This window comes from Bidens hawaiensis, unplaced genomic scaffold (assembly GCF_021521415.1).
Source record: "Bidens hawaiensis isolate Kalapana, Puna unplaced genomic scaffold, B.hawaiensis_p1.1 tig00025392_1, whole genome shotgun sequence".
Lineage (NCBI taxonomy): Eukaryota > Viridiplantae > Streptophyta > Magnoliopsida > Asterales > Asteraceae > Bidens > Bidens hawaiensis.
The window spans coordinates 228,284-248,113 of NW_027494060.1; the positions used below are offsets into that span (position 1 = coordinate 228,284).

Here is a 19,830-nt window from a genome sequence, read left to right on the forward strand (position 1 = left end):
CAAAACACATGTACTAAAATAACTCCTCGAAACAATATTGCAAACAACACAAACACAATATGAAGTGAAAACATGTATATCCGATTTGAAGGAGTAATTGAAGAAGTGACTTCCAAATAAGCCCAGCCCAAAGATGAATAGCCCATAAACAAAAGTATAGCCCATTAAACAAAGAGGCCCAAGCCCAGTCCAGACATTTAAATGAGCGGGAATAATCTGGGTAGAAGAAAAAGGTGATCACTGTGCAAGTCAGACACCACCGCCACACGCATGCATGAAGGAGAAAGGAAGAGACCAGCAGGTAAAAGAGGACCCTCTGTAAGTTCGGCGGTGAAGAGAGAAATCCGTCGGTCAAGGGCACGGTCAAAGAGAAGAAGGGTAAAGAGAGGTTCTCAGAAATCTTATATAAAGAAGCTGAAGCACAAGGAGGAAAAAAATTAACAAAACTTGTAATAATAATCGGTCTGAAATATATCATCCTCCTTGATTGTCTTCTTTACATTCTTTCTAAATTCATAACGATCCATGTACGTCATCACGATTCAACTAGGGTCCGAACATTGGCGCCATCTGTGGGACCTTCTTTATTGAAGGTTTTTGCAACTCAAGTCAGAAAGAATGGCTGGTCCTGACTCAGACGGAACACCAGCTACGCTTTTCCTAGGACCAGAAGAAGGAAGTACAATCCTCACGCTGGGAGGTGACGGAAGTACGGTGCAACAAGCCGAAAAGGAGACCAATGAAGATGGGGGGCCCGTGTCAATTGAAGATGTAACCGAAAGAGAGAAGAGCCCTGAGAGGAGAATAGAAGATGGAGAGAATCTCAAAGAGGGGTGGAAGATAACCCCCGAGTTCATCCGAGCACATAGAGACAAGCTCAAGGCATGCCTGGACGAACAAGAGCGAAAAGAGAAACTCATGTCGGTTAAAGCTCGCTAGTTGTTCGAAACCCCTTATGCGGGGAAATAAGCGATACTCAAGGAAAAAGAGTCGGGAGACCTGCTGGAATCGCTGGTGACCCTTTTGGCCGAGGCCAAGGGAAAGGAAAAAGAACCACCAGGGGGACTTGATACACCATATCGACCCTCGGATACGTCCGATATGTCGAAGTTCACCAGACGTATCGCAGAAGCGACCTTGCCCCCGAAGCTGCGATACCCCACCACAGTAGACAAATACGACGGAACACAAGACCCAGAGGATCACCTGCACGCCTTCAGAGGAGCGGGGATGGTGAGCAGGTGGTCTATGCCCGCGTGGTGCCTCATGTTCCCGCAAACTCTGACGGGGGGGGGGGGATCTGGTTCGATATCCTGGAGCCAGGAAGCATTGACAGTTATGAAGAATTAAGAGAGAAGTTCCTGCGAAACTTCAGTCAGCAAAGGAAAGCATTAAAGAATCCCAATGAGATTTTGCACATAAGAAGAAAATATGACGAAAAGGTGGAGCAATTTATAGAAAGGTACGTCACTGAAAGTATGAACATCAAAGGCGTCCCGGAGGTCATGAAGATTAGCGGTTTCATCAATGGAGTAAGGTTCTCTCAGCTCACAGAGAAATTGGGGGAAGATTTCCCCACCACCTTTGACCAGCTCATGGACCGGGTAAGAGCTTTTGTCAGAGGAAAAGATACGGGGACGAAGCTGCGAGAATGAGAAACTAAAAGGGTTGTCCCCAAGGCGAGCAATGGGGGTAAGTTTGGGGGAGGAATGAGTCCCAGCAAGAGAAGGTTCCCTCCCGATAAGGTCCGGTTCTCCCCATACCGACCCCCAGCAACAATTTCCTACTCGCCCTCAGACCGACAAGCGAGGTTCGCGACTAACGCCCGACCCGAAGGAATCCGATACAGACCGACATATGAGGAGAGACGTCCTCCGACGCCCGGAGACATCCTTTTGGCAGATAAGGCCAAATACCCCGCTAAGGGGGCTAGTCCATTCAAACAAGCATACAAGCCCAACCCGACGGGGTATTGTAACTATCACAAGAGTACGGGACACACCGCCGAAAACTGCGTGCAATTGAAGAGGTTATGGGAAATGGCTCTAAAATCGGGACAACTCCCACCGCCTTCCCGGGAATCTCCAGCCCAAGTCAAAGAAGAAGGGGACGACAAACACTACGTTAACATGGTCAGGCAAAGGGAAGAGGATGGGGAAGAACATAGGATGAATGCCAAGAGGGGGAGAATGGAACTTTGGGCCGCTCACTCGGTATGGCTGAAAACACCCCTCACTTTCCCTGGAATAGACGAAGGGGAGGCCCGAGAAATGCCACTCAATGTATCCGCCAGTATATCGGGACATCGAATAGCCCGGGTGCATGTGGACGGAGGAAGCGGGGTAGAAGTAATGTACGTGCATTGCTTTGTCCGACTCCAAAGAGAAATCAGAAGCAGGCTGGAGGAAGATGTATGTCCACTGATGGGATTCTCGGGAGAGGTAGTGGAGCCCTTAGGCTCCCTCACGCTACCCCTGACGCTAAGAGATGGGGAAAGAACACGAACGATAAACCTCAGATTTTCCGTGGTACGGGCCCCACCCTCTAAATACAATGTTATTCTGGGGATGCCAGGTATGAAAGCTTTACGAGCCGTGGTGTCAACGGTACATGGATGTTTGAGGCTTCCGACCCCCAAGGGGGTTGCCACCATTAAATCGTCGGCTGAAATCGTTGCTATCATCGGTATGGGTAGTAAACCTAAAAAAGTCCCCAAGGGAATTGAAGAATGGAACCTGAATGGGGACTACCCCGAGCAAACAGTCAGGATTGGAGCTCAATTGTCTGACCGGGGGAAGGCTGGACTCAAGGAGATGTTGTTACGAAATGCAGACGTTTTTGCATGGAGTCACGGAGATATAACCGGGGTCCCCAGAAACCTTGTACATCATAGCCTTGACGAGTTCCACTGGATGGAACCCGCTAAACAAAAGAAAAGAAGCCTGGGTCCCCAGAAGAGTCAGGCAGTGTTGGAGGAAACGAAGAAGTTACTGCAGGCTGGGATAGTTCGGAAGGTCAAATATCCTCGTTGGATATCAAACCCGGTGATGATAGCCAAATCAGATGGCAACTGGAGAATGTGCGTGGACTTTAAAGATTTGAATAAAGCGTGCCCCAAAGATTCCTATCCCCTGCCCGAAGTCGAGAAGAAGATTGAATCTTTAGCACGTTTCTCATTGAGATGTTTTCTAGACGCATATAAAGAGTATCACCAAATCCAGATGAGTCAAAAAGATGAGGAGAAGACGACTTTCTATACCAATGAGGGAACCTTTTGCTACACCAAGATGCCTTTCGGGCTGAAGAATGCTGGAGCCACGTACCAACGATTCATGGATCAACTGTTTGATCAGCAACGGGGAAGAAACGTGGAGATTTATGTGGACGACCTAGTCATAAAAAGTACCGACGAGGATAGGATGTTGGAGGATATTAATGAAACCTTCCGGACGTTAAGGGGGGCAAATATGAAGCTCAACCCAAGGAAATGTGCTTTTGGAGTTGAAGGGAAATTCTTGGGGGTATTAGTGACCAAGGAGGGGATAAGGGCCAACCAGAAAAGGTGGAGGTGTTGCTACAGATGAATCCTCCCAAGAGTATCAAAGAGGTGCAGAGATTAAATGGGAGATTAGTAGCCCTCAATCGTTTCCTATCCCGAATCGCTGAGAGGACGCGCCCTTTTATGGCTGTTTTGAGAAGAAGCCTCAAGAAGAAGAAATTTTGTTGGGATACGGAAGCCGACAGAGCCTTTCAAGATTTAAAGATGCACTTGTGTGAACTCCCTTTGATCGTGTCACCTCAACCAGGGGAAACGCTGATACTTTACTTATATCAGACCAGCCGCACCATTAGTTCGGTGCTCATGGTAGAAAGAGGGGAAGCGCAAATACCCATCTATTTTGTCAGTCGCACACCCAAGGGCCCCGAGGAGATGTATTCTCCCATCGAAAGACTAGTACTATCGCTCATTTATACAGACCGAAAGTTAAGGCGATATTTCCAAGCCCACAAGATAAGGGTATTGACTGACAAACCTTTACAACAAGTGCTCACCAAGCCGGAAGTGTCAAGAAGGTTACCCAAATGGGCAATCGAATTAGGGGATCACAGCATCGAGTACAAGCCCCGAACAACTTTTAAGGGACAAGTGTTGGCAGACCTCATCACTGAGAGTTTGCCAGGAGAGTGCGAAGAAGACCCCAGTCAGGAAGAACCTGAAAAGGAATCATCCTAGGAGACGCTAAAGAGCTCGGACCAACCCAACTGGAGCCTCTAATGAAGATGGTAGCGGGGCTGGATTGATCCTTATAAGTCCCGAGGGTATCGAGCTAACCTACGCCATCCGACTAGACTTCCCCAGCACCAACAATGAGGCCGAATATGAGGCACTTTAGGCAGGCCTAAGGATGTCTCATAAAATGAAGGTCAGGCGTGTCCAGGCTCATGTCGACTCATTTTTAGTGGCTAACCAAGTAAAAGGAGAGTATGAATCCAAAGACCCAAAGATGATAAAATACTTGGAAAAAGTCAAAGAACTGAAGGGTTTCGAAGGAGCCGAGGTTCTACATGTTCCCCGGAGCCAAAACAAGAAGGCGGACGCTTTAAGCAAGTTAGCTTCTGTCGCTTTTGATCATTTAGCAAAAGATGTAAAAGTCGAAACACTCCGTGCACCGTCCATAATGGAAGTTGAGGTGTCATGCGTGGAGACACCTGGGGATAATTGGATGACCCCGTTTATGCAATACTTGGGAAAGGGAATATTACCGGAAGACAAGAAGGAGGCACGCAGATTGCGAGTACGAGCTCTACAATACGAGATGATTGAAGGAGGTCTCTACAGGAAATCGTATCTGGGTCCTTCCTTGAAGTGCATAGGCCCAACTGAGGCCGAATATGTAATACGAGAGATACATGAGGGTATTTGTGGGATGCACATGGGGCCAAGATGGTGGCAACGCGAGCCATGAGGGCTGTTACTACTGGCCATCAATGTTTTTAAGTGCTTTGAAGGAGATACAACGGTGCGATAGTTGCCAGATATACGCCCCCATCACGCTACAACCTAAACTGAATCTCATACCAGTCAGCTCGTCGTGGCCTTTCCAGAAATGGGGAATAGTCCTGGTTGGACCCTTCCTCAAGGGGACGGGAAGAGCGAAGTTCCTAGTGGTTGCCATTGACTATTTCACGAAATGGGTTGAAGCGAAACCCCTCGTGACCATCACAGGGCAGCAAGTAAAAAGGTTTGTCTGGGAAAACATTGTTTGCCGATTCGGATTGCCTCACTCTATAGTCAGCGACAACGACAAGCAATTCGCTGGGGGCGTGTTCAAAGATTGGTGTGAACAGTTGAGAATCAGACAAATATTCACATCTGTCGCCCATCCCCAGGCAAACGGACAAGTTGAGAGGGCTAACCGGAGCATTGTTGAAGGGATCAAGAATCGCCTGGGCCGGCAGAGAAACTCATGGGTGGATGAATTACCCCATGTCTTGTGGGCTCACTAGACCATGCCAAAGACAAGCAACGGAGAGACCCCTTTCAGCCTAACGTATGGAACAGAAGCTATGATACCCGTAGAGATCGGCCTCCCAACTGGGTGGGTGGTCATGACAGAACAAGATAACGAGCAAGACCTCCGGATAAACTTAAACTTGGCAGAAGAAAGGAGAGAAATGGCAGCTCGGCGGGAGATCGAGTATAAGAAAAAGATGGAGAAGTATTACAATGCCCGAGTTAGAGAGGTCAAGTTTAAAGTGGGAGATTTGGTGTTGCGAGAAAATGAGGCGAGCAGACAAGAGGACCAAGGGAAATTAGGTCCCCGATGGGAAGGACCGTACCAAGTTATTTGGGCCGGGGAAAAAGGGTCGTATAAACTGGCATACCACACGGGGGAAGAGGTTCCACGCACTTGGAACTCTATGCAACTTAGGAAATATTATGCTTGAACCCAACAAGGGGCCTATGGAGCGCACGATGGTATGGCCCGGAAGGTTTTTTGGTAACATCTCTACAACCACGTGGCTCATAAGAGAACTTGAGCATTTCGAAAATAACCTCTCCGTGAGGGCATCAACATATGGCAACCGGACGATAAAAGTTCTTTTTTGTAACTTTGTGTGTTGTAAAATGACATATTAAGTAATGAATCTTTTCGATAAACACCTTGATATACATGTGTAAGCAATACTTTAACACATTCTCCCCGTGAGAACATATGAGCTCATAAAACACATCCTTTATGACAAAGGACATAAGGAAGGCCTCGTTGATAGGCTCAAAACCGGTTAACCAAGCGAATACAAAAAGCCATACCAAGGGAAAAGAAACCCAGATCATAACATTTCAAAACATAATACCTAATTATCATCAAGTCTTACACTGCCTCAAACGGCTACAATATTAAAACAGTTTCAACCTCGGAGAGGTAGATATAAGTTTCCAAAATAAAACAGTTCACAAAAGAAGGTAACCATTAAAGAGAAACATAAACCATCACGGGAGTGGGGAAGCAGGATCAACCACAGAAGACAATGCTTTGATATCATCAGTCGAAATGTTGGGATCAGCAGACAACTGGTTCAAGATAGGAGGAACGTGAGTATTATAGGCGCGATAGGTTGCCTCCGCTTCAGCCTCTGCAGTACTAGAGTACGAGGGAACAGCAAGTATCGGGATCCCCTAAGCACTATGGTCATACCCATCTTTGAGCCCGTGTTGAGAGCCGAAAGAAAAAAGGGCTCGATTTAGTGTGTCACGAACTTTGTCAGTCTCACGGCAAGAGCGAGCCCTCTCATAGACCATCCCGAAACCTTCTTTCACCATCCACGCACGATCCTCACGAATGGCCTTCACCTCGTCTTGTAACTTTACAACAACCTGCTCCTGTTCAGTTCTAGTGGCCTCAACCTCCCCCTTGAGGGACTCATACTTCGCTTTTTCATGACCGAGAGAAGTTTCCAGCTAAAAGAGAGAGAGAGAGAGAGAGAGAGAGAGAGAGAGATTCAGAGTTTGAAAAACCTGGAAAAAAGTAAGAGAAAGAGAAATCAAACATACCTCAACGATCTTCTGCTGGTCCCCCTGTAATGAAGCATTTTTCGACTCAAGATCGGCTACATGAGCACGGGAGACCGCAAGCTCAGCAGTCAGAGATGCAATTTCATCCTTCGACACGTTCAAGGCCGTTTCCACACTGGACAGCTCCAAGATCCTCTCGTCAGCCAGGACGACCTTTTGACGAAGATGTTGGATTCTTTGCTTGTCTTTCTCAGCAGCACGTTTTAACCCAGCTATTTCCTCTTGGTTCTCACGAAGAATATGATCGGCATCGATCACAGCTTGACGTGTGGCCGTCCCCAGAGCCATAGTCCGATACAAATAAGTGCCAAACTCGCCTACAAGGGAGTTAATAGACAAAGATTGTATGTGGTCATAGTCAGCCGGAGGGACAGCTTCAGTCAAATAATCATGAGCCTGTTCGGGAGTATTAATGCAAGACCCTACGACAACATTCCACTTGGGGACGAATATCTCTTGACCATGAGACCTATCGGGACCGAAAGAAGGGGAATTGATAGGAGGATCATCTGACAACTGAACTTGTTTGCCTTTGGGGTCAGCTTCGGGTCCTTTGGAGGAACCACCCTCTACACCTTTTTCAGTTTGAGTAACCACAGGAAAAGAGAAATCCCCTTCCAAATCAACAATTTCATGAGACGACACAGGGGCAAGGGAAGAAGTTGAAGATTTGCCCAGATAAGGACGCTTGGCATTCCGGAGCCTCTCTTTCACGGAAGTGTTGTACTTCTCCATTAAGGGGTTTTTCCTTTTAGGGGTATCTTCGACAATCGGGAGAGGGCCCTCATCAGGGGTAGCCACTTCTAACGATGCTGAGCTGGCCGGAGTACTCACATCCGAGCTATAAGTTGGGGGCACATGAAGAGTCACAAACGCGGCAGCTTTCAGAGGACCCTTCATCAGGCTCAATTATGCAAAAACAACACAAAGATGACAATGAGAAACAATAAACAGGCATATGAACAACAATAGCAATAATGCAGGGGAGAGACGCGATGAATGACCTCGCCCACCCTTAAGTATGGCTGTACGGGTTGACGGATCAGACCATATCTGGCTCAACCCAGCCATGCACAGCAAGGGTTCAGGAAAAGTGGCCGCCTCAGTTTTATTTTCAATCAACTGCTTGTACAGGTCTTCTTGGCTTGTAGGAGAGCTTGGAGTGGGATCATTAATAGCAGAGGAAGACAAACGACGACGATTCAGGCCAGGCGCGAAGTTCGGAGAAACGGAAAAAAAGCTATTCTTCCACTCTCGAGGGTAAAACCCAGTGGGCATGTACGAATAACAAGGAGGATTTTTGCCAGCTGGACGCCGTTCAAAGGTGAACCAGTCACCATCACACTTTAGCCGATAAAACCTACGAAACAACGACACCGTGGCCAACCCATCCAAAGCACGACAAGCCATCTCGAAATGTGTCACTCGTAAAAAACCCAAGGGATGTACTTGAGAAAAGGCCAGACGATAATATTTCAATAAGGCAGTCTGGAAATTAGTAAGAGGATAACGAACGTTGGCAAATTCTAGGTTTTTGGTGTAAATAGTTATGGGATCGGGACGGCTTAAAGCGGTTTCATGTGGTTCAGGAAGAACAGGTGATAGATACACAAGGATGCGATACCGAGAACATAAAATAAGCATCCTTTCTTGAGTAAGTTTAGAAGTGATAACAGACACACCCTCACGACTCATGATAAAGGGAAAATGGAAACTAACCTGGCATAAAGAAAGGTTGGAACGACAGGGAAGGAGATGGAGGGTCACCGGAGAAACGAAGAAGAAATGCTAAGGGTGAGAAAGTGGGTGAGGGGCAATAATGAAGGAAAGACTGATTTAAATTGATTTGATAGCTTCTTGGGGAATGGTGAGGTTTTTTGCCGCCTAAATGAAGAGGCCGAAAAGAGATTGCAGGCCCAAGAGATCGGTTGGCCCAAGAAAAGGAAGCAGGAAGTAAAAGATTACAAGTCCACTAACCTTATCATAAGTAATAAGGTTAATGGACTGGGGGACTTGAAGAGGTGACATCCAAATAAGCCCAGATCAAAGATGAATAGCCCATAAACAAAAGTATAGCACATTAAACAAAGAGGCCCAAGCCCAGTCCAGACATTTAAATGAGCGGGAATAATCTGGAAGGTGATCACTGTGTAAGTCAGACACCACCGCCACACGCATGCATGAAGGAGAAAAGAAGAGACCAGCAGGTAAAAGAGGACCCTCTGTAAGTTCGGCGGTGAAGAGAGAAATCCGTCGGTCAAGGGCATGGTCAAAGAGAAGAAGGGTAAAGAAAGTTCTCAGAAATCTTATATAAAGAAGCTGAAGCACAGGGAGGAAAAAAATAACAAAACTTGTAATAATAATCAGTCTGAAATATATCAATCCTCCTTGATTGTCTTCTTTCTAAATTCATAACGATGTCCGAACAGTAATCAAAGGTAAGGTGGGTGGGGTTTTCATTCAGTTGTAATAATAATAATAAAATAAAGGTCGGTCGGTCGGTCGGGAATGAGGCGAAAACGAAGGCGGGGGGAGTCGGATCGGCGGTCAACCGGTGAAGGTGAAGGTGAAGTCAGACGGCGGCGTAGTATTAGTATTAGTATTAATCGTCTGTCCTGTTGCCATATCTCTATACTTATACCACCACCAGCAGCAGCAGCGTATAGTAACGAATGCTTACCAACAAATCCTCACTGTATGTATCTATTCTATTCTATGTTTTTTAGTATTATTATTTTTGGTTCTGAATCCAAAACAACCGGTTTTGACTTTTCAGTTTTGGGTTTTGTGCACCTCTGGTTTCCATTAGGCTCATTTTCAGTTTGTTAGCCACCAATTTAGATAGTCTAATCCTTGCTTATTTATATCCCTTATATATATATATATATATACACAAACTTAAAGCCCTGCTTGCGGTGCGCGCATATAATGTATATATGTGTGAACCCTCGGGTGGGCAAAAGTGAAATTGCACTAATTTTGACGTTATTTTACTAAACTCGTGAAAATAACGTTAAAAATAGCGGAAGGTTAATCAGGCATCATGTGGTGGCGTTGATAGCCGAAAGACAAGGGTACATGCACCGATCAGCCGATGATTGAGTTCTATGTGCCTTATGTCCAAGGCTTGATGCAAAACTACTATCGAGCCGGGGGTCTCACCGGAAGCAGCCTCTCTATCCCTATGGGGTAGAGGTAAGGCTGTCTACATCTTACCCTCCTCAGACCCTACCATAGCTTTGCTATTGGTGGGATATACTGAGTACGATGATGATGATGATATATATATATAAACTTAAACCACACTATTATTATTTCCTCTGTCCTTTGTCATACCTTACATGAACAACACAAGTGTTGCAACTTTCAGTACTTCATTTTCAGGAACATGCAAACAATGCATCATCAAGTCGAAATTTTCCCAACCCCGTGCTCGCTTACATTATACCATGGTAACACTAACTAACACTTGCTTTCAATTACCGTTTACAAACTGTTTAATGTAGATATATTTGTTTTGCTGAAGCAGGAACTCAAAGGGGTATGAAATGGCAAAGGAGTTCAACTCTAAGTTTACTCACATATCACCTGTCTGGTATCATCTAAAAAGGTAACCTACTAGCGCCTATCATATTCATCTTCAATCAGTAGGATCTTTGTTCTTCTCTCTCTCTCACTCGTTTAACTAAATAACTTTACAGCTGAATGCTGATTCAACAAATTTACTAGTAGTATATCTTTCAACCAATCAACAGAGATAGGGGTCTGCACGCTTCGGTTAATAGCCTCAAATCAAATTCACAAATTGGTTTTCGGTTAATAACCAAAATCAAATTTGGGCTAACATTTTTACTTAGAAATACATGAAATTGATGCATAAATACATGACATGGAGATATAAAAGCTAGAAATACATATGAAAGTACAAATGGTTCGGTTCAGTTAACCGAGGGTACCAAAAACAACCGATAACCGCTTTTTGGTTAATTCGGTTATCGGTTATTTTCTGTTCGGTTTTGTCGGTTTTCTGTTTGGTTATTGCTCACTCCTAGAACAAGCTATAAGTGCAGGGAGGCCTAATTTCAATGATCTTAAATAAACAAAGATAAGTGTACAATACATGTAAAAAGTAGTATTAACCATAATAATAATGTTTTTTCTGCATATAAAAGAAGGCTACCACTTATGTACCTGCATACTATCATTAAAGAGAACGACACTTTTTGAAAAAGAAAAAGAAACTGGCTTAGCAGTTAAAAACACGATGTAGATTAGTTTTTCAAGTTTCCAAAATATAGAGGACGGTGCCTGAAAAGTATGTATGGTTATCGTTTATAAAACTAGTTTGGTTGGCTAACTTCAGTTTGTTAACTTATAACATCATGCTGCTGTAGTAGTCTATTATAATAATGGTGTATGGTGATATTGTGTGTGCTTGCTTCTGTATTATATTATTACCCTTTTTTCACTATTTTTTGGCCTGCTAATGTAGTCATGGGGCTGAGTTTGTTCTGGAAGGAAGACATAATGTTGATAAAGGATGGATTTCAGATCTCAGAATGAGGGGACATGCTCTGGTACAGTCAACTCACCTATTTAACCGTTTTCAGTCAAATGAATTGTCTTTTTTTCTTTCTTTCTTTTTTCTTTTCTTTTTTATTTTTGCAAATAATTTGATTGCTAGAAATTCAAACATTAAATGAAAGAAGCATCAATGTACAAGCAAATTTATACATTGAAATTGTATCATACGTTTATGCTTCTGACCCCATCCATTCGGAGAAGAGCTGCACTTTGACTTTAGAAAATTAAACGAATTCTTTTTCAGTTAGACGTGTCTTATGTTTGCGTTAAAGTGTTAAGAGACGCTTTCTTGCACCATTTATAAGCTAATATATAAATATAGATGTCGGTAGCTGTAGGTTGCTCAAAATTAGCATTCTTTTATTTACTGATTGATATGCCAAATAGTTAACTGGCCACATATATTCTTTAGTGATAGATTTGGTTTCTTTTCGATATAAAATGAATGCAGATTAATTTTTTCTATCATTCTCTTGCTTCAATATTAACAGGTTTTACCTAGAATTGTACTTGAAGCTATTCCTATGGGTCTGCTAAAAGAGAAGACAAAGAGGAACAAAGTGATTAGCCTTATAATAGCTGAATGCAAGTAAGTAGCATCTTCTTGCTGATACAGTTTCGTTGATTTCGTCTAGATAGTATGAAGGCATCTTACAACCATTGTTTTATGTTTTTGACTGGATAGGGAGATGGATTTTGATGGCATTGTACTAGAATATTGGTCACGATGGGCTGCATACGGTGTCTTGCATGATCCACACATGCGCAATCTGGTAAACCTCTAACTAGATATCTCCGCAATCAGTACCGGTTTAGATATTGTAGCGAGAACGTGTTTCCATAAACCAGGCACTGCAGTTCATTAAAAAATTGGGACAAGCCATGCACTCAAATGAGAGGAGCCTGCAACTAGTATATGTTATCGGTCCACCTCATTCCGATAGGCTTCAGGGGTATGATTTTGGGCCTCGAGATCTGCAAAGCTTGAGTGATGCCGTGGATGGTTACTCCTTGATGACTTATGACTTTTCAAATCCTCAAAATCCGGGTCCAAATGCACCGCTGAAGTGGATCCGCTCTACAATGCAGCTGCTCCTACCGGATGGATCTCAAAACCTGGCTCATAAAATATTTTTAGGCATAAACTTTTATGGGAATGACTATGTTCTTAAAGGAGGTAATTTGAGTTTATAATTGCTTAATTGTTTATCAGAATAATAAAATGAATAGCTTAGTTTTTTGCAGGTGGCGGCGGTGGGGCTATTCTCGGGAGAGACTATCTTTCTTTGTTGGAGAAGCATAAGCCTGAGTTGAAATGGGATGAGAAAAGTGGAGAGCATTTCTTCTTGTATTCGACAGATGATAATGATCAACACGTGGTGTTCTACCCGTCACTTTCGTCCATTAAAATGCGGTTGGATGAAGCTCGCTCGTGGGGTGCTGCCATTTCCATCTGGGAAATCGGTCAAGGTTTAGATTATTTCTTCCATCTTCTCTAATTCTCTTTTTTGTATTTTGATTTTCTTTTAATATATTCTAGTTTACAAAATGTATCATCAAATTTCATTCTAGTACTAGTTGTATGTTTTATCTAGTATAAAGTCAAGTGATTTTGTTTGGAAGTCTGGGAATTTAGAACAATTTCTTTTGAATCAAAATCATCATTACAATTAATTGGCGGTTTTGACTTCTAAATTCATCTTACATGTGGATTGGTTGAGAGGCAAGCCAAAAAAAAAAAAAAAAATATTGCTTTCCAGCTTTTAAAGCTTTTGTTTGGGCTTCAATCACAAGATATTGACTGCAAAACTTATATTCTAAATGCCATTCTTCACATTACATAGAAAAATCACCATGAATTTGTGCATTCCAGTTACAGTTTTGTTCCTGTTTATTATCATCATGTGGAGTGTTAAAACTGTTAGACATAAACATATAAGAGAAACCCTCTCCTATTTACTAATTAGCATACAAACAATGCTGCTAGGTTCTATATATGTACAACACAAGTTTTCACTTGTACTTTGTAAGCAAGTATACTATTGTACCAGATCTATCATTGTACTTCACAACTATATTATTGTACTAGATAATTAAAAAAAAAAAAAAAAAAAATCTTAAGATTTAAGAAAATACCCTTGAGCATTTTATCATATATTTTCTAAAATATAAAAATTAAACCAAAATACATTTTGACACTTCAACTATTTTGATGTTTACTTAGAGGTTGCTAAATGGTTATTCACTAGGCTTGATTTGTGTGGTCATGCTAAAAATATTATATGTTTCAGCTATCTTTAATGTCATACTAAATTATCTCTCTAAAAGGCATTAAAAAAAGGTTAAACATGATACTATTCATTTAGAGGAATTATAATTACTATATAATTTTATATTTATCTTCTATATAATAATTTTTCATTTTTTCTTAAAACTACTTGAAGTTTCATTCTATTACATTATTGTCTTTTTCCTACCAACACACTGTCAGAAGCCTCACTCCATTTCTCCACCACACAAAACCCAAAACATGATCATCAAACCTCCCTTGCCACATGTTACTCAACCACTGGTTGGTTTCTCAAATTTCATTCCACCTCAACATCTGATCTCCCACCCTTAACAACAACTGAACCCAGAATTCATTAACTAAACTAACTAACTTGTTTCTTTCTTTCTTTCTTTCTTTATTCCCAGAATTATCTGTTGTCTTGAAACCCATATCTGTTCTTAAACAAGAACCCAAAAAGCACTCATCTCTCTCTTTGCCACACCTCAAACTCTCTAAACCCCAACTCAATGGCACTAGTTTAGTGTTGATATCATCATCTGTCTTCAATTCTGCTTTTGCCAAAGCACTTACATATGAAGAAGCACTTAGCCAGTCCACCACCGCCTCCGAATCCTCATTTTCGGCACCCGATGCCGATATCGGTGGTGCCATTAACAGGCTAATCAATTTCGGCGTCGAGAACCCTCTGGTGGTAGCCGCTGCAGCCGCCGACAATCTTGTCACAAGTGTTTGGAAAGAGTAGTAAGCCATGGAGGGTGGAGACTGCAAGAACTGCTTATGAGAAATTGGGTGATGATGGGAATGCTCAGTTGCTAGATATCAGGGCTGGTTCGGATATTCGGGCGGTTGGGAGTCCGGATGTTAGGGGGTTGAAGAAGAAGCCGGTGACGGTTGCTTACAATGGTGATGATAAACAAGGGTTCTTGAAGAAACTGGCTTTGAAGTTCAAAGAGCCTGAAAACACCACATTGTTTATTTTGGACAAGTAAGCCATCTTATTATAGTGTAGGATCCGATACAAATGAAATTTACCTGCGAAACATACAAATATAGTTTATACAGTTTTGAAGTAGACTAATAATAATAATAATTACTCTAGTTAAAAAACTGTAGTGTTTGCATAATTAATCTCATTGTTTATAGTGTTAGTATAAGTACTCTACTTATTTGTACTCTTCTTACGTTAAGAGCTGTTTGTATTTGATTCTAATAGCTTTTTATATACTTTTAAAGAAGGTGTTTTTTAAAGCCCTGCTTGCGGTGCGCACATATGATGTATATATGTGTGAACCCTCGGGTGGGCAAAAGTGAAATTGCACTAATTTTGACGTTATTTTACTAATCTCGTGAAAATAACGTTAAAAGTGACGGACGGTTAATCAGGCATCATGTAGTGGCGTTGATAGCCGAAAGACAAGGGTACATGCACCGATCAGCCGGTGTCCCGATGATTGAGTGCTATGTGCCTTATGTCCAAGGCTTGATGCAAAACTACTATCGAGCCGGGGGTCTCACCGGAAGCAGCCTCTCTATCCTTATGGGGTAGAGGTAAGGCTGTCTACATCTTACCCTCCTCAGACCCTACCATAGCTTTGCTATTGGTGGGATATACTGAGTACGATGATGATGAAAGAAGGTGTTTTTGTTGGACGTAATTTCGGACTCAAAGTCATAAGTCGGTGAACTTGAGGAAACAATATTGACAAGTCGACCATAGCTGGTTATGTTTCCAAATTACAATTTGTTTCCTAATTGTTTTGTAATTATAATTGGTAATGTCTTGCTAGCAACTTAGGTTAGTCTATGTAAAGCGAGTCATGGTTAGACATCAGAGAACGTGTGAGATGCAACCGAGTTAGGGTTCATCTAGAGGCACACACAAGATGCAACCAAGTTCGGGTTCATCAAGAGTCAAACCGAGTTAGGGTTTGAAAGTTGTAATCAGTTTTGAAATTATATTTTCTGATTAATATAAACGAGAGTTAGTCGTTTACTTTGTGTTTGTTTATCGGTCGGGAAATGAGTTTTTAAAGTAACACATTAAATGTATAGATTCGACAGGAGCTCTAAACGCACAAATAACTAGAGTAATTATTATTATGTTGCAGCCTGAAGTAGAGTAAAATGATGTAAAGTAATTACCCTAAGAAAAAAATATAGTTATAATAATTACTGTAGTGATAGCATAATTACTCTAGTTATTTGTAAGCTTCTCAAGTTAATACATTTTTATATACATTTAAAAAGATGTTTTTAAGTAACATGTAAAATATATAGATTCGACGGGAGCTCTGAACTTGTGGCGGAGTTGGTGACAGTAAACGGATTCAAAGCTGCTTATGCGATAAAAGACGGTGCAGAAGGCTCGCGTGGATGGATGGTTTGTTAATGTTAAATGCATCTCTCCTCCAATGTGTTTTTGTTATTTTTTCTCACACCTTTCATGGTTTGTACAGAACAGCGGTCTTCCGTGGATATTACCCAAAAAATCCTTCTCATTAGACTTAAGCAGTCTAAATGATGCAGTTGATGGCATTCTTGGTGTATGTATCTCCATATTAATGCACAGTTTTGTTATTTCAGTTATAGTATTAGGAATGCAGGAGGGTTCTGAAGCGATAACTTTAATTTTTTGCATCGCCGCAGCTGCTGGACTAAGTTTGTTGGCATTTACGGAGGTTAGGATCTTCAAAAACCTTTTTTTTTTTTTTTTTTTTTTTCTGTTTTGGATTCTTAAATGCATTGTCATCGTGTTCAGGTTGAAACTATACTCGAGGTGTTGGGTTCGGCTGCATTGGTGCAACTTGTCAGCAAGAAGCTACTATATGCAGAGGTCCTCTTTTATTTCATTGCATGTATTGACTAATAATATTTTTTGCTTATCTACTATTTCTCAAAACCAACATGAAGGTGATCATCATAATAGAGTAGTGGAAAGCAAGATTCTTGAGAAATTCTTTTTTGATCGGTTGGTTTAAATATTCGCTTATGTATTTTCCATGGCAGGATCGAGAACGAACTTTTAAAGAAGTTAGTGAATTCGTGAGCGGAAAAATCGGGCCTAAAGAGATCCTAGATGACATCAAGGTGCCTAAAACCATGTATATATTATATTTGGTTTTGAATCATCATCATCATCATCATCATCATCATCATCGTACTCAGTATATCCCACCAATAGCCAAGCTATGGTAGGGTCTGAGGAGGGTAAGATGTAGACAGCCTTACCCCTACCCCATAGGGATAGAGAGGCTGCTTCCGATGAGACCCCCGGCTCGATAGTAGTTTTGCATCAAGCCTTGGACATAAGGCACATAGCACTCAATCATCGGGACACCGGCTGATTGGTGCATGTACCATTGTTTTTCGGCTATCAACGCCACCACATGATGCCTGATTAACCTTCTGCCACTTTTAACGTTATTTTCACGAGATTAGTAAAATAACGTTAAAATTAGTGCAATTTTACTTTTGCCCACCCGAGGGTTCACACATATATACATTATATGCGAGCACCGCAAGCTGGGCGAATATTTGGTTTTGAATGTTAGTGCTAAATTGTTTTGAAAACTCAGGACATTGGGAAAGCGCTTCTACCACCCGTGACATTCAATGCCCTTCCTGCACCAACAAAGCTTACCGAAGACGCAGTTGTGGAGCCCACTAACTCCATCCCACCAGCACCAGCACCAGAGGTCCAAGCAGAAGCACCACCAGCAGCACCAGAGGTACAAGCAGAAGCATCGGCACCAGCATTGGAGGTACAAGCGGTAGCAGCAACACCAGTAGAAGTCAACGCGGTCCCTAAGATAGAAGTGAAAGAAGAAGCAGTTCCAAAACCGTCACGCCCACTTTCACCATACCCTTATGTAAGTTCTCTAAAAACCAGACATGTTTCAAGCAACAAATATTATGATTTTTATCATCATCTTGATAGAGTTGAAGTTTTATTTTTAATAGTTTTTATTTATTATTATTTTCAGGATCCTAATCTGAAACCTCCATCCTCGCCTAGCCCGTCAAGCCATAGTTTTTTGCATAATTTCGAGTTCAAATTCTTGAAGTGGTCATCTGCAGAGCCTAATTAAGCTGTTAATGGCATTCTATATATGTATATTTATTGACATCTGCTTGTATACATTTTGGATTCAGTTAGTAGAGTTGCTGCAGTGATGGTTTTAAATAATAATAATAATATGCCAAATCTTGTGTTGTTCAAATGAATGGTTGGGTTGTATGATTACATATCTATAATATATATAAACGAAAACCCAAAAATCCTAGGTGTCGCGATGTGGTCGCTCCCCCTTTTTTGGAGTCACCAGATTTGCTTGATTTTTAAATGGAGGCTTCGCATTTGACCTGAATTCACGGGTATGGGTCTTATCAAACCCATATATTTCTTAAACGGGTTATAACATCTCATTAAATTAAAAACTAATCCCACTAAATATTTGATATAATAATCCTATAAAGTAAGGATATACTAAAAATTAATATATGATTTATTTAAAAAAAGATATATATTATTATAACTAAAAAACCAATTTGTAGTAAAAAAAATAAACGGGTTTTTGGTCTAATCAAACCCATATGGCTTTCAAACCGGGTTATAACATCTTATTTATTTGTGAAACAATTTATCATCAAACCATAAGTATATTATTAACTTTCATACAATAAAAAAAGATAAAAATTCAAAAATAAATAAATATTATAAACAAATAATATAAAATAACCCCGTAATACGAAGGATAAAAACTAGTATCATATAAGTATAAGTATGTTTTGTAAGAAGTTTGTTTGATGGATGGTGTACAAAATATAACACATGCTACTATATTATAACAATCAAATATATAATATTCTTAGGTCACATTACTTGACAATTACATAAAGTAAGAAATGATGTATGAGAGAAAGGAGTTTACATATTCTTTTGTTAATGGTTTTCTTTTTTTTTTCTTTTTTTTTGTTATTTTAACTAAAAAAGTATTTTGGCTAATTTATAAAAAATTAACTGCCAGATGTATCAGAGATTCAGAGTAAGTATCATGAAATAGAAACCACGTAGGTAAAAAGAAAATCCAGAGACTCAAGGCAAGATTTTTGACAAACCACTTGCATGAACCGGAACTCTGGGGGAGGGGGGGGGGGGTCCAAACCATACCTAGACATCAAAGAAAAGGTAACCACGCTACATGCTTGAATAATGCATGAATGGTATATGCATTAAATGCTTAATACAAGCATTGCACTATACTTATTCTCATGCTGGATGGTGGTCCTATCTTGTGACAAATTTAACGGCGTTATTCTTCTTAGTACGCTGATCCGGACTTCCTCTTAAGCCCGTTTAACATGCGGATTAAAATTGTTTCTATATATATATTTTTTAAAGCTTTCATATATTATATATGTTATGTATGATAAGTAAAAAAAGATAAAACAATATATATATATATATATACACACACACTAGTAGGTGCACGCGCGATGCGGCGGCGTCGCTGATTTACATTGTAATACTCGTTTTGTGTTAGTTTATCTATGATCTCATGACATATTATGTATTAGTTTTGTTAGTTTTCGTATTTGTCACATCGGTATGGTCTATCTATGCCATAAGCATTACATAACTCAATTAAGTAAAGAAAAGTCATAAATATAAATAAGACAATATAAGTCATAAATACCATTTCAGTTTTAATAAACCAACACAGGAATAAGAAAACATAAGTCTTATATGGAACCATTTAAAAATAAGCATCCATGTGCTAACCACTTGATAAGATAACTTTTACTCATATGCCTTACACATCTCAATAACCTCATCTGCGTATTTTAACCACCATTCTTCATCCAAATTGGTACC

The 19,830-nt window shown here is 41.1% G+C and overlaps 2 protein-coding genes and 1 pseudogene across 3 annotated transcripts; all 3 read left to right on the forward strand.

Annotated features, from left to right (window-relative positions):
- Positions 1–4,418: 4,418 nt before the first annotated feature.
- LOC143571546 (uncharacterized) lies at positions 4,419–4,967 on the forward strand. The gene has a single exon (XM_077056942.1). It carries the CDS (start codon positions 4,419–4,421, stop codon positions 4,965–4,967), a length of 549 nt encoding a protein of 182 aa, XP_076913057.1.
- Positions 4,968–5,511: 544 nt separating this feature from the next.
- LOC143571547 (uncharacterized) lies at positions 5,512–5,949 on the forward strand. Its single transcript, XM_077056943.1, has one exon. It carries the CDS (start codon positions 5,512–5,514, stop codon positions 5,947–5,949), a length of 438 nt encoding a protein of 145 aa, XP_076913058.1.
- A 3,246-nt stretch (positions 5,950–9,195) lies between these two features.
- LOC143571548 (rhodanese-like domain-containing protein 4, chloroplastic) lies at positions 9,196–18,150 on the forward strand (annotated as a pseudogene). The gene is made up of 16 exons (XR_013142114.1): positions 9,196–9,285; positions 10,463–10,530; positions 10,608–10,688; positions 11,571–11,655; positions 12,154–12,251; positions 12,348–12,435; positions 12,512–12,839; positions 12,908–13,153; positions 14,360–14,940; positions 16,233–16,335; positions 16,412–16,498; positions 16,559–16,633; positions 16,714–16,788; positions 16,962–17,042; positions 17,531–17,824; positions 17,939–18,150. The product of XR_013142114.1 is annotated as a rhodanese-like domain-containing protein 4, chloroplastic (transcript).
- Positions 18,151–19,830: the final 1,680 nt, after the last annotated feature.

Bases quoted from the DNA above. Each gene is read 5' to 3' on its own strand.
- LOC143571546 (XM_077056942.1), top strand. From the start codon at position 4,419: ATGAAGGTCAGGCGTGTCCAGGCTCATGTCGACTCATTTTTAGTGGCT.
- LOC143571547 (XM_077056943.1), top strand. From the start codon at position 5,512: ATGCCAAAGACAAGCAACGGAGAGACCCCTTTCAGCCTAACGTATGGA.